Source organism: Procambarus clarkii, chromosome 50 (assembly GCF_040958095.1).
Source record: "Procambarus clarkii isolate CNS0578487 chromosome 50, FALCON_Pclarkii_2.0, whole genome shotgun sequence".
NCBI lineage: Eukaryota > Metazoa > Arthropoda > Malacostraca > Decapoda > Cambaridae > Procambarus > Procambarus clarkii.
Window position 1 is genome coordinate 10,003,486 of NC_091199.1, and position 13,984 is coordinate 10,017,469.

At 35.0% G+C, this 13,984-nt stretch overlaps 1 protein-coding gene across 1 annotated transcript; it reads right to left on the bottom strand.

Annotated features, from left to right (window-relative positions):
- Positions 1–2,194: 2,194 nt before the first annotated feature.
- Positions 2,195–13,222, bottom strand: LOC123772684 (sperm-associated antigen 7). The gene is made up of 6 exons (XM_045765986.2): positions 12,946–13,222; positions 11,410–11,477; positions 11,205–11,293; positions 9,187–9,358; positions 6,850–7,006; positions 2,195–5,318 (listed from the first exon to the last, which is right to left on the bottom strand). Exons 1-6 carry the CDS (start codon positions 13,022–13,024, stop codon positions 5,182–5,184), a joined length of 702 nt encoding a protein of 233 aa, XP_045621942.1. The 5' UTR covers positions 13,025–13,222; the 3' UTR covers positions 2,195–5,181.
- Between the last annotated feature and the right edge of the window lie 762 nt (positions 13,223–13,984).

Below are 13,984 nucleotides of genomic sequence, written 5' to 3' on the forward strand. Positions count from 1 at the left end.
TTGGTTTAATATTACGCTTGCACCTGTATTAAGTCTTTTGTTCACCTTCGTTCAAACTCTACATAAGTGTAGTAAGTTTCTCCAAAGTAAACATTTATACCTAAAATTCTGTGGACCACACATTTCATGTACCATTTTTTGCATCATGCATCAATTAATTAACTTTAAAAGAAAACCCACATTTGATTGTTTCAACCAATATTATGAATTTTATTTCATTACAATAATATATTTAATCTTGATTAACTCTAAGCTGATTATTTAAAAACATGTTAATAATAACTCGTATACAAGTGAATTAAGATATTGGTTGATCGCATCATCATAGTAGCTTGTGTGTTTATTGAGCATTGTACTGTAGTGTGTTTGTTTACCAAGAGAACTGTTATTGCTTATTTATACACTTTGATTTCTTCTCATTTGATTAATTATGTGCTTGATACACTGTACTGGTGTAACATCTTATCCTTGACACTCACAAATTTATATTGTGGGTAAAGGGACAAAAAATCAAGACACTTCTCTGCATGTTTTAAGTGCTAATTTCATTTTGTTTTGGAATTTATTGGTAGGTTAGGTAGCTGAAAAAGTTAGGTTAGGTTAGGTTGGTTAGGTAGTCGAAAAACAATTAATTCATGAAAACTAGGCTTATTAGGCAAATTGGGCCTTGCATAGTAGGCTGAGAAGTACGTTCTGGCTACTAGGTACGACATACATACATATACATATATATATATATATATATATATATATATATATATATATATATATATATTATATATATATAAAATATAATATAATATAATATATATGTGTGTAGGAGTGTAAGTATACAAATGTAAGGGTTTACCTTAGTTTCAATATTTATGGAGTTATCACCTTAATATATTTATCTTGTCGCAGATTGAAGTATTTAAAGCAGATTTGCAGTATAATTCTCATATTATCTAGTCATATACCTGTGTGTTCTTATTTAAATTATCTTCCTCAGGCATTATTGTTCCCAGATGAATAATGTTAGGTTTAGAATTAAGTTTAGCAGAATTCTTAAACTAATAATGAAAACTTCATTAGATCTTGATTATACTGTATATTGCAAGATAATAATTTAATTAAAATAGTAATATATTGTGGTGCCATATCCCAAGTTAAATACAATTTATGCAGTACAGTGCTATTATTTTGTATCACCTTACTCCTGTCGGGAAAATAAAGTGCTGAAACAGCTTAATAAATGTGCAGTGTGTGTGTATGTATGTATATGTATATATATATATATATATATATATATATATATATATATATATATATATATATATATATATATATATATATATATATATATATATATATATATAAATATGTGTGTGTGTGTGTGTGAGTGGTAGAAGAAAAGATAAGTGTTCAGTGAGAATCCACAGGGTCTTCTCTGAGTACTGTTTTTCTTCTTCGAGGGGATTAGGGCTGTGGGTCCCTACACAATTGTAGTCGAGCAATAATAGGGAAGATTGTAATGAAGTAATGTACTGCTTCTGCTGAAAAGAAAAAATCTTGAGGGATGAGTTAAATAATATTCTGCACTACCACTAATACTGTACTGTACATATTGATATTTTAGAAAGATTATCATTAGAGTATGATGTTTTATAATTTGATATTTTGTGTAAATTCCTAAGAATTTAATTTCTAGTTGGTTTCTTTCATAGGGTTGATTTAGAGGAAGCATATCACAAAGGCTATAGAATAGTCATTAATATTTGTTAACATTAATATATAATCTGTTGTGATGCAAAATATGCTACTACTAAATTATTTAACCCTGTAGGATATTGGTAAATTTCAACTTTCTCGACAAAATTATCATTGGGACTAAATGACCTATACTGAGCATAGGCATTTAATTTTCGGTGTCAAAGTTTGTTGCATAATTACTTGATGAGGCATGAGTAACTTGTTGATACAACAGTAAAAATTACAACTTATAATTGAAGCTTTACTTATTAGCAGTGAATCACTAAAAATTAGTCTGAAATATTCAGAATTGCTCTTATCTAATTCTTCCTCCAGCTACTCTTCATCCTTGAAGGAACACTTCTAAAAACTCTTAAAGAATGCGCAAAGAACAAAGATTGGCCTTAGTAAGAACATGCAAGAAAGTTGGATTTAACAAGGAATATAAAGAAAAAGTCAAGAATGGGAAAACGGTATTTATTGAAGGGATGATGTGAAAGTGGAGCAGATCACCAGGTGGCAATATGCAGTGTAAGTGTAAGGGTAAAAACATTATCAGCGGATATATGGAAAACATGCTATGGTGCTGCTTCTGAGGCAACCTGATCTACTCCCTAAATCATTTGCTCTTGTACAGTACAGTACACTGAATGCAATTAATTAAAGCATCAGAATAAGATCCACATTTTTATTATATATAAAAGTTTATTAAATAGTGGAACCCCAAGAGATCTTCTGGAAAAGTCACGATGATGATGAATCTTTCTGGACAAAAGCTTTTAAGAAAGAGAATGAGGCAGTTTTTCGAGCATGTCTTCTTCATCTACCAATTGATCTTGCTGAACATGGTGCGACACGTTCCTAGTTGACGACAGTCTTCAACCGGAAATGAGTGTTGTTATAAGAAAAATAATGATCATAAATAACATTTTAATTCTTGTGTACAGTATTATCCTGTCATAGTTAAATAAGCACATTTGTATTTGTTAAAGAAAATAAATTTAAGTATTCTGTATTACATAATGAATTGGTATATGGATCATTTCACACTATCAACATGTACATATACTGTATTGCCTGAGATGATAATACCTGCAATTTCTGACATTATTAAATATTTTTCTTTTTGCTATAATTTTGTTTTGCAAGTTGACACAAATAATTACATAAACATAATTATGCCTTGTTCACTATGTAAAACAACAAGAAGTGGCAGAGTTCAGCATATCTTGAGAAATATAGAGATATCCTCCATTATCTCAGCGAGGCTCTGCTTTAACTTAAGACCACTCATGAGCCAGAAATGTATTGAACTTTGTGATTTGTCATTATTACTTTAATACAGACAACTGCATACTTTCGAGAGTCCTTAGAGTGAGACTGGCCAAAAGACCGGTTGTCTGAATACATGGTTTCTCTATTTCCTGGAGAGAGTACAAAAGAAAACATTAAGAATTTCTGAATTATATAGCTAGGATTAGATATTTCCATTCCCACAGCTCATTTAGAGTCTAACCCTGCTCGTTTTCCTGGAACACGGCCTGCCAATCATTTTAAAATAAAGTCCCCAATTGCTGCTTGATGAACACGAGCAAACGGTCGAGGACCAGTGCCCATGAGATCAATTCCGGTATAAAGCTTCTGTGCTACCACTCCACCACATGGACTTCTCGTATACCCTTCTCTGGCTTTAATGCTTTTCTAGTTTCTACTCAAAATTCACCATGGAAAGCGTCTCTTTGGAATCTTGCTTGTTGAAGATATCGCCACCACATGACCTGCGTTTATACAGTAGTAGATATTGAACGGGTCTTCCTAAATTTGACGATATATCCACTGATATAATGGGAATTAATGCTCAATTAACACACCATAAAAACAAAAACCAGGGTTAGGTGCCTGTGCTGGTCACATGGACAAAAAGCACCTGGGGCACCTACCAGACAAACTATGCCCCTCCCTTCCACTGGGACCATGCCACCACCACACTACTCTCAAAATGTTTTCAGACCAATTGCAACACCATCCCCACTTTCACAGCCTTATCACAAACTTTATTTGAGCAGCACCCTCTAACAATCGGATTTTTATTTGAACTTTTTTTAAATCTTTATTTGTACCACCCCAAAAACGAGAATCTGACATATCGGGATAAACTACAGTATCCGGAAAGCATGTGGTTGTCTGTAGTTATCCACATAGATGATTATCAATTTATCTGAGCTACACATCATATAACTAAGCCTATGGACAGATTAAAGATAAAAGTACAGTGGAACCTCGAGTGATTAGCGCCTCAATTTACAAGCATTATGAATAACGAGCGCGCTGATTGCCAACAATTTGTCTCGAGTGACGAGCTCTCGCTTGATTAACAAGAAAACCACGTGGTGCGTTCCCGCTGCTTCTCGCACATTCATGGACGCCTCCAACGATGCAAATAATTTTTTTTTTTTTAAAGATGCTAATGATGATGGGATGTAAAGGGGTGACTGCTGTGATGTTGCAAAACATTGACTTTCTTTTTTGTAGAATAAAAAAAATGAAAAATTTGGAAAACGGGCAAATGTCATAAGGGTTCGTTTAGTGTGTTAGGTAGGATGCTCCATTATTTTAAAAATTGAGTATCATATTGATGTTTTTCGGTGGTGGAACGGATTATTTTTATTTCCAATATGATAAATGGGGAAATTCATTTTGAAAGACGAGCATTTCACATGACAAGCACGACGCCGGAACGGATTAAATTCGTTATTCGAGGTACCACTGTACAGGTAAAACGATTCCACAAAATTTCAAATTATAAACTTTGAAATAAGTAATCACAGATCAACAAAATACTTTTATAAATCATCATTAATTATACTGAGAAGACATAAAGTGGCATTAATCAATTGTTACTACCCACAGAGATTTAGATTGACAAAACTATAAACTCCTGTACCAATCTTGGACCAATAATATTTATGTTGCAACTTCAATTTGAAAGGGACAACATATTTCCAAGACTGCATTATCTGTATTCCTTTTGGATTTAATATATTTCATGTTTACAGTTACAAAAAGTACATTCAAACACAAAAGGAAGACAAAATTTACTAAACGTGAAACAAAAGTTTGGAGACTTTTAAACATTCCAGTTGAAATGCACACAAACCATGCCAATGGCCAAATAAAAACATCTTAACATTCCACTGATGTACACAATATTCTCAAAATTTAAAGTAAAAATAAATAGTAATCAAAAATTAATGTTACACAAATGTGTATATTAAATTAAAATACTGCAACTAACCTTGTACAGAAAATTCTGGAGCACAAAATAATTCAATCACTCATTCAACTAATAATGAACTTCAAAATCAAACGTTTTGCACACACACTCAAAAAATTCAATTTACATGAAAAGTTACTTTTAGAAAGTTAACAACACACTAAAGTCTATAAATGTTACGGATGTGCTTCATTTTCACTTCGAGATTTTTGGTCTGTCGGTCCATCCTCTTTATCTCTCTTGAGCTTCTTGGCTCTGATATCTGCTAATGCTTCCTCTATAGTTCTCTTGTCCTTCTTCAGCTCGCTGCGGACTGGATACATCATGATAAAAATTTAATTATTCATTAATATTGAGGAAAACATACATGTAATATATATTATGGTGCAACACCACCTGGAGTGCTTAAGCTAACTTGTGCAGACCCTGTTCAAAACACTGATCTTGACCACAGTTCAGCTCAATCTTCCACCTAGCTGTAAAACATATACAATCTATTTGGCATTAATACATTTCTTCTTTCTATATACAGTACTTATATTAGTATTATCTGTAAAGAATTTAGTCATTACTTTATAAAAAAAAACTACTAACTTAGGGTGCGAAACATGAATTCAAAATAATATAAGAGTATTCTAAGCTTAACAGATAACAATATACCTGTATATCACAATTCCCCCCCTCCCCCCAAAATTGTACCAAGTGATATTTTAATTACACTTAAATGCTCTGAAAAGAAGAGTAGGGCTGCAGATATAATGAAGTTTAAAAAACAGCACAACAGATAGGCCATAAACAAATCTTTTATTTTGTTATTATTTGTCCCATCTTCCTAACTGGCATTCAAGGTAAGTTGCACTTTATGTTCAGAAGTATGCATCATACCCGTATGTAATTTTGCTTCACAGCTCCGGCAATCGCTCTGCTTTTAAAAAGTTTACGATGAATTTGTTTTATTTTTTATTTTTTTGAGATATATACAAGAGTTGTTACATTCTTGTACAGCCACTAGTATGCGTAGCGTTTCGGGCAAGTCCCTGGAATACGACCCCCATGAAGAATCGTTGTTACAACCAAGTACCCATTTTACTGTCGAGTTAGACAGAGGCTACAGTTAAGGATTTGCGCCCAGTAAATCCTCCCCGGTCAGGATACGAACCCATGACAAGCCGCTCGCGGAATGTCAGGCGAGTGTCTAACCACTACACCCGGCGAGACTGGTTTTTTAAACTTCCTTGCCGAGAAAAGATCACATACAAAAAGAGAAGTGTGAAATGCAATAGATCCAAGTTTTGCATTGTGGGATTTGACAATATCAATTTTTACACAAAATCAAAATTTAAATCACTTGTCACTCTACTGCTGACTTTCCCACAGCCCAACACCTTTCCACAGAGCCAACACTTTCTCCAAGTGTTGTACCTATCTTTAAAAATATGATTAAAGTAATATTAAATAAATAGAAGTCTTACTCTCCTAAATTTTCCAAATTATTATTCTAACCCTTTAAATAATTTCACTTCATACTTTTAGCATTATCCAACCACTTGGAGTAGACCTTGCAGGTCGGCGTTCAATCTCCTACCGTCCTACTGGTTGGGCACCATTTCTTCCCCGTCTTATCCCAGATCTTTATGCTCATCCCTTCCAAGTGCTATATACACAGTTGTAATGTCTTAGCACTCTTTCCTGATAATTACTTTAAATTCGCAATATCTATCACATCCTGACCCATCTACGCTTATCACATACACAGTACATTTCTAAAGCATTTTATTTGAAGAATCCAAATTCTGAATCTACCCATTTCATGCCATAATGTCCCCTCAACTGTTAATACATACCAAAACCAAACTGTTTGTTAACCTCCAAAATTCTAGCAGATTCTTTGCCAGTCTCCTTGCCTACTAAACGTTCATATTTTTCAATGAACTTGCTAGAGCCAGGATCTTTCTTCAGTTGTTGTGCTCTCACTTCATCCTCATGTTCTTGTTGCTTTCTCTGTAAGAGAGAGACTTGTAGCACAATCTCAAATTGTCCACTTTTCATGGAAAATAATGCATTATGAAATATTAAGTACCATTAATGGATGAAAGGATAATAAGAAGGCTTTAAGAATCAGGACAAAAGCAGATGAAATATGAGGCTGGAGACCTTTGATACAATGCATTACCATATCCAAAATTAAGAATTATTTTTACTACCAAATTATGCTTTAAAAGTTTAGATTTTGTATAGAGATACTGTACAACAGCCACCAATTTACAGTTCAACTGCTGTTTATTTGAACATGTCAACTACTTGTTTGCCTACTTGCTTGCCTACCCCACCTCTTGGTGGCAAGAGCTCACGCTTTCCCACTCAGATGCCCAAGCTCAGGGGCTCCTCCACTTAAGATCCCTTAACATTTCATTAAAGATGCTGAAGATCTTACAGGTAATGTGTCAATGAATATTTCTACTGGAAGCAAATGCAAGAAAAAACATTTTCATAAATTCTGAGCAGAAGAGATAATTAAAATAGTGGAGAATTGTTCCCTTAAATGTTTTGTGCACTGAAGACCAATTGAGCAGGACTTTTTTCATTTATTTATCTTTATTCATAATGTACAAGTGTTTACATTTATTCAAATTCAAAAACACTAATTCTTAAAATGGTAATGCATATATAACAGTTTACAAAAATGTAAAATACCTGTACATAACTCATTTATACAAGAAAAAGGTAACATTAATAGCTTAACACTGATCATTATAATTATATGCAGTAGCATATAATAAAACTGGCAAGGCCCTATTTGACATGTTGCAGTGTAAGTAGAAAAAATAAATTATTATCCTTTTATAATTTACAAAAATTGAGATACCTGGTAAATTAAAAAAAAAGACAACCATTTTAACAACTTAATAATTTAAATTAAGATATACAAACTAACAAACTATACAGTATATAACATAAAATTATAAAATCCCTCACAATGTACTCGGTACAGTAATAGAGACAAGATATATCACATACATGGTATGTGATATATAGACAAGGTATACCAGCCTGTCTTCCCAACGTCACTAAACTGATGTACTAAATTGCCCGAACCTAACCTAACTGATGTCACAAACAGAAAATGGGACATCACCGCAATTTTGCGAGCCGCTGTGATTTGGACTACATCAGTCTCTGGCTGTAGGGGGATTTATACATCAAAATGTGATGTACTCTTTGAGAGGACGGGTTGAATATACATATACTGTACATGGAAAATAATTGAAAATAGGTTCCACAATCTACACAATAAAATAAATTATTGCAGCAAAAGATATGGTAGAAGAGTAGAGTTCTGTAGACCCAGTGAAAAGTAGAGGTACTATATCATAATAACAATCAGCAGTGATTGTTTTTTCACACTTCTACTTTGTTCCCTTCAACATTTGTTCCAGCAGAGTGTCTTATATTTTCTGGAAAAAGAATGAAAAGTTGTATGGCTGATATTCATACAGTACTGATATGAATATCAGTCTTGCAACTTTCCAATCTTTTTTTTCCAGAAAATATAAGAGATTACGCTGGAACAAATATTGAATTATCACTAGGGAACTAAACAATGTCGTGTAGAAAGAGCCTAAATCAGACTGATTGTGATGGCTATGTGGGCCTGCTGGCTGCTACCAGTAACAGCTTTGCCAACCAATCCAATCACTTTAAAACCCTGGAAACCAGCCAGGACAAAGGACTATAAAACCCAAGAAACTAAGTATAGGTAAATCACATGTAACTCTTCATATTTTTCATTAAAAGCACTGTAGTGCATGTGAAAGCACCCAGTTGGATATGGACACAAAGCAATGATGGGAGACTCGGAAAGGTGGGAAGGTATTAACATGCACGGGCTGCTAAGAAGAAATATAAAAATGTTTGACCTTTCTCCTGGAGTCTAGAATGTCAGTACATTGACTATGTGAGCCTGTTGAGGATGACAAATTATAATGCTGGAATGCCTTTAGAATTACTGAAATGACAGCAGTATCAGAAAACTAATTTATAGACAATATAGACTGTGTTCAGAAGAACTTATGATAAATGGTTCTGTTTAAATCTAATTTATTATAAAGACAGTAATATAAAGGGCCAGAACTATTATAACAATCTGAATGATTTAAAATTACTGCACAACTTATCCTTACAAGCAAAGCTGTTTCCTTTGCTTTTTCTGGATCCCAATCTTCCCCATTTTTATATGCTTCCAGTTCATCTTCAGTTAATGGATACTCTTTCTTAAACACCATCACATGACGGTCAAAATCCTCAGTCCCAAATGCATAGGTGGTGAGGCCGGCAACATCTGCTACATCACGCCTGTAAGCAAAACACAATGATCACAAAGCCAGATAACAAAGGAGCATTTCCAATAATAACAAATACTATTTGAGAGACTTAAAACCATTATAGGTTACCTAACAAACTGGGGTAGTTTAGATGAAAGTGGGGCTCTTACACACTTAGTGTGGCTCAGACATATATTAATGAACTTTTCTAATAGGGCTACTGACTTTAAATGATCATAGGCATTTGTCATGTGACACACATAATTGTGTGACCCATGACAAATGGCACATAATAATGTGTACGATTAATGTGTTATTAGGGTGGCTCAGAAACTTAACATTGGAAAGAGTATCATGTGACATAAAAGAAGAAAAGGATGAGAGTAGGAAGTTTATTGTTAAAAGTGAAAGTAGATCATCATGTAAAATTGCAAATGCAAATCCAGTCTTTATGCATTACAGTTAGTGTGTTTAACATACTGTATCTCTTTACAAATGGTTTAGAGTGCAGTACAAAATTAATAAAGGGACTGGAAGCAATATCATTAAAAATGCAGCTGTAAATTACCAAGGAGTTTAAGGCTGGCATGTGCTGGCTGAGTAGATTTAAAGAGCACTAACATTAGGAAGATCACTGATGAAACCATGAGTGCAGGTGAGTGAATCATTTATTAATTTGAATGTAAATTGCATGGTAACCAATAATTCAAGCTTGTTTCAGGTGTACAAGGCACATCAGAAATCTCAAATTGAAATTTCCTGCAAAATAATACTTTGGCTTACAAGTTAAATCAGTGAGTTCCTTTTAAGGAAAGCATATTAGCTCAGGTGTATAACAAACCAGATGAGAGTCACAGTGTCACTGTGGGGAAAGACTCTTAATGGACAGATTTTCTGTGGCATAATATAATTACAAAACACTTAGTTTACACAGTGTATCTTCATGGAATGATTTAAAAGTCAATTTTTTTTTAATAAGACTATAAATCACCAGATTAATAAGTGCTGAATGAGGTCAAGACACTTCCGTTGCTTCACAATACTCCCTCTCACCCTATTGTTGCTGCACACGATGCCACTACACTGTACCACCAAACACCACCTGTGTCATCCAACCCATGGATAAGGGAGACATCTGTGCTAACAATAGACTCTATAAATGAGCTATGGATAGGAATAAATATGTACAGTACCATGATAATCAAATATTTTGTTAGCAAAACTATTATTTTTAATTGTTGTTATATAATACTAGTACAGTGTGTATATAAAATTTTTCAAGTAACTCAATATCAGACCATGTGTCTTCTAAATATATAATACAGTGTATACAGTAAATTTTTAAATGGAACAAATAAGCATACATCCCAAGGAATTTTATGCATTTTAATTGAAAAATTAATTGTACCGCCAATAATTATTTTATACATTAATTTTTCTTGTTTTCTTTTCGACCAATGTTGTTTTATCCTGTTAGTTTTGTTGCATAATTGCTAATCGTTTATGCAATAGCATGTGGTTTCACATTTACCAGATACAGAGGCATGTTCTGAAGGTCAGAGGAACTGGTCAATCAATACATGATTTGAAAACATTTTTCTATGCACATGGATTCGGGTCACTTATCTCATTTTAAGCCCACTGCTTTTGCCAAGCACAATCAACGGGTTAAGCTATGAAGATACTTTGCCAAATTAAACAAAAATAGTACAACCCTCAGAGCGCCTTAAGGTGCTCTGCACGGTTAAGTGATTAAGCAAGATATAATAACTCTGTTTATTACTATATCTAAAAAATGATTCTGTATATGCAACATATACTATACTGTATAAATATGGGAATGGGAAACAAATCTAACAGAAAACCATGTCTCTTACACAATGCTTCTTGCCACTCTGTCCATGGGTTCGAATTTCTTTTTCATTAAGCCGACATTTTGAATAAATCTATTTATTCGTTCTTCAATCTGCAATAGAGAAGGAACATAATTTGTTATCAGTAAATACATATACTGTAAACTAAATATTTCTGTTTTCCACAAATTAAAACCCGCAATAATACAATATTAACAAAAGTACTCACATGTTTTCTGAATTGATTTAATCTCTCTCTTTCTTTGCTTTTTGCTTCTTCAACTGCTTTCTGTTGCTCTGTAGGTAAAGAAAAACAATAGCATTTTTGTGAATTAAGTAATGAAGTACTAGCTCCTCATCTCAACACACAATGAGTACTTTCAAATTTATTTCTTCTAAGCACAGAAATGATAACATACATATTTTATTTTCACAAATTCACTTACCTCCAATTTCATATACAGTACTGTATTACAAGATAAGAGCAACCATACTTAAAAATATCTTCCCCTCACTAGAATAATTTACATCCATACTACATGTCTCTTACATAACTAAACAGACTTAGTAGCAACTAAGAAAATAATTGAATAAAATACGAGAACCTTCTAAACAAGCGATAATAATCCAATGATCCTATTTTTTAAATCACATTTGCTCTCTTGCTTGGAATACTGTTCTGTATCACCTGCACTTTTCAGGCAAGTGAGATATTTGGAATACACAGTAAAGAAGGCAACACAGAATGCATTCATGGCAACTGTTTACAAGTCACCTGTACAGTTTTCAGAACTGTTACCCAAAAGCTCAATGACATAAATGGAAGTTTGGTTTCTGGGCCAACTATAATCCTCAAACAGTTTTTTGAGAATATTTGTTAAGATAATGCTTAATATCTGAACAAACACGTATGCTTGAAATCCTTGGTAATTAGTGGCCGTATATAATATAAAATTTATGTATGTATTAACTGACCACTGCAACATGTTCCTAAGTAAATTTAATAAATAAAATTACTATTATTATTATTACTACCAGTACCTTATTTAATTTGTCTGCTAGAGATGCTATGATCACTAGGTATGATGCTGAACCCTTCATATGTTTGATACCTCGATCATTTGTCGAGTGATTAATTACATTCACAATGGTAATCTGCTTTGGGCAGTCTCCTCTTTCAGAACACAAATCACATGCATCTGCATCTTAGCTGTAATTGTTCTCTTTTTGGTGGTTGGTGCAACACCAGTAATATGATTCCTTTTCATATCACTCATTACTCATATTACTGTATTACTCATCAAATATTCAATGATGTATGCACACAATACATAGCTCTCTCATATGTAAACAGGAATTGTACGTGCATTACGTGTCCCCATGAAGCAGGAATGTGCAAGACGTGGCAATCACCAAAGCAGTATAATGTAGTGAATGGATAAACAATCTTCTGGAAGGACCACCCTATCAAGGGTGGTGGTGGTCCTTCCTGGTTTGACATTCTGGTTTCTAATGAAGAGCTCCCATTACAACCCTACCTTGGTGAGCTCTTAGAGGTCAAGACAATCCACATGGTTCTCTAGTGGGTGTAATTTACAACTTTTGCTGCAAAGTTGCCCCTTTGCCATTTGAATAATACAAACAACATCTTTCAAGAGTTTAATGAAAATAGTAGGCAATAAAATAAAAACGCTGACCTTGTTGGCTTTTGCTTAAACATAAAACCTATAGCGGTCTTTACCCCTCAGCACCATCTTCAAATTACCTCTCAGCATTTTCTTTTGTTTATCAGTAACACTTGGCGGCTTGTCCATCTTGCTCATGATGGAGTCGAGGAGGTCCATGGCGGCGGCTCCTGCTCTCTCTCTCTCTGCACCGCTCGTGTAAGTGTAAGCTGCTTCAGGTCTTCCCCGCCTCACAAGAACGCCACCAATAACCCTTCTCCCTCGTCAAGTTAAGAGTTAACTTGTGAAAAGCGACAAGTTGCTGGCGCTGCCTCGCCCTCCCTGGCCCGGAGTTTGTAAACAAACAAACACTAACTCGCGCCCGCCATCTGGTATATAAATACCAACACTTTTTAAATAAATATGTTTCATTTTGTAATTTTGTAATATATCAAGTATATAAATTATACATATACGTTTTTGTAATAATTTCGGAGTTTGATGTTGATTAAGGCGGTGAGGCGAGGGAGGCGACCAGTAATGTTTATACTTCCTGCTGGTAGTGTTGGTTCCTCACCTGTCAGGTACTGTGGCCTCCTCCTGCTGCTGGTAGTGTTGGTTCCTCACCTGTCAGGTACTGTGGCCTCCTCCTGCTGCTGGTAGTGTTGGTTCCTCACCTGTCAGGTACTGTGGCCTCCTCCTGCTGCTGGTAGTGTTGGTTCCTCACCTGTCAGGTACTGTGGCCTCCTCCTGCTGCTGGTAGTGTTGGTTCCTCACCTGTCAGGTACTGTGGCCTCCTCCTGCTGCTGGTAGTGTTGGTTCCTCACCTGTCAGGTACTGTGGCCTCCTCCTGCTGCTGGTAGTGTTGGTTCCTCACCTGTCAGGTACTGTGGCCTCCTCCTGCTGCTGGTAGTGTTGGTTCCTCACCTGTCAGGTACTGTGGCCTCCTCCTGCTGCTGGTAGTGTTGGTTCCTCACCTGTCAGGTACTGTGGCCTCCTCCTGCTGCTGGTAGTGTTGGTTCCTCACCTGTCAGGTACTGTGGCCTCCTGCTGCTGCTGGTAGTGTTAGTTCCTCACCTGTCAGGTACTGTGGCCTCCTCCTGCTGCTGGTAGTGTTGGTTCCTCACCTGTCAGGTACTG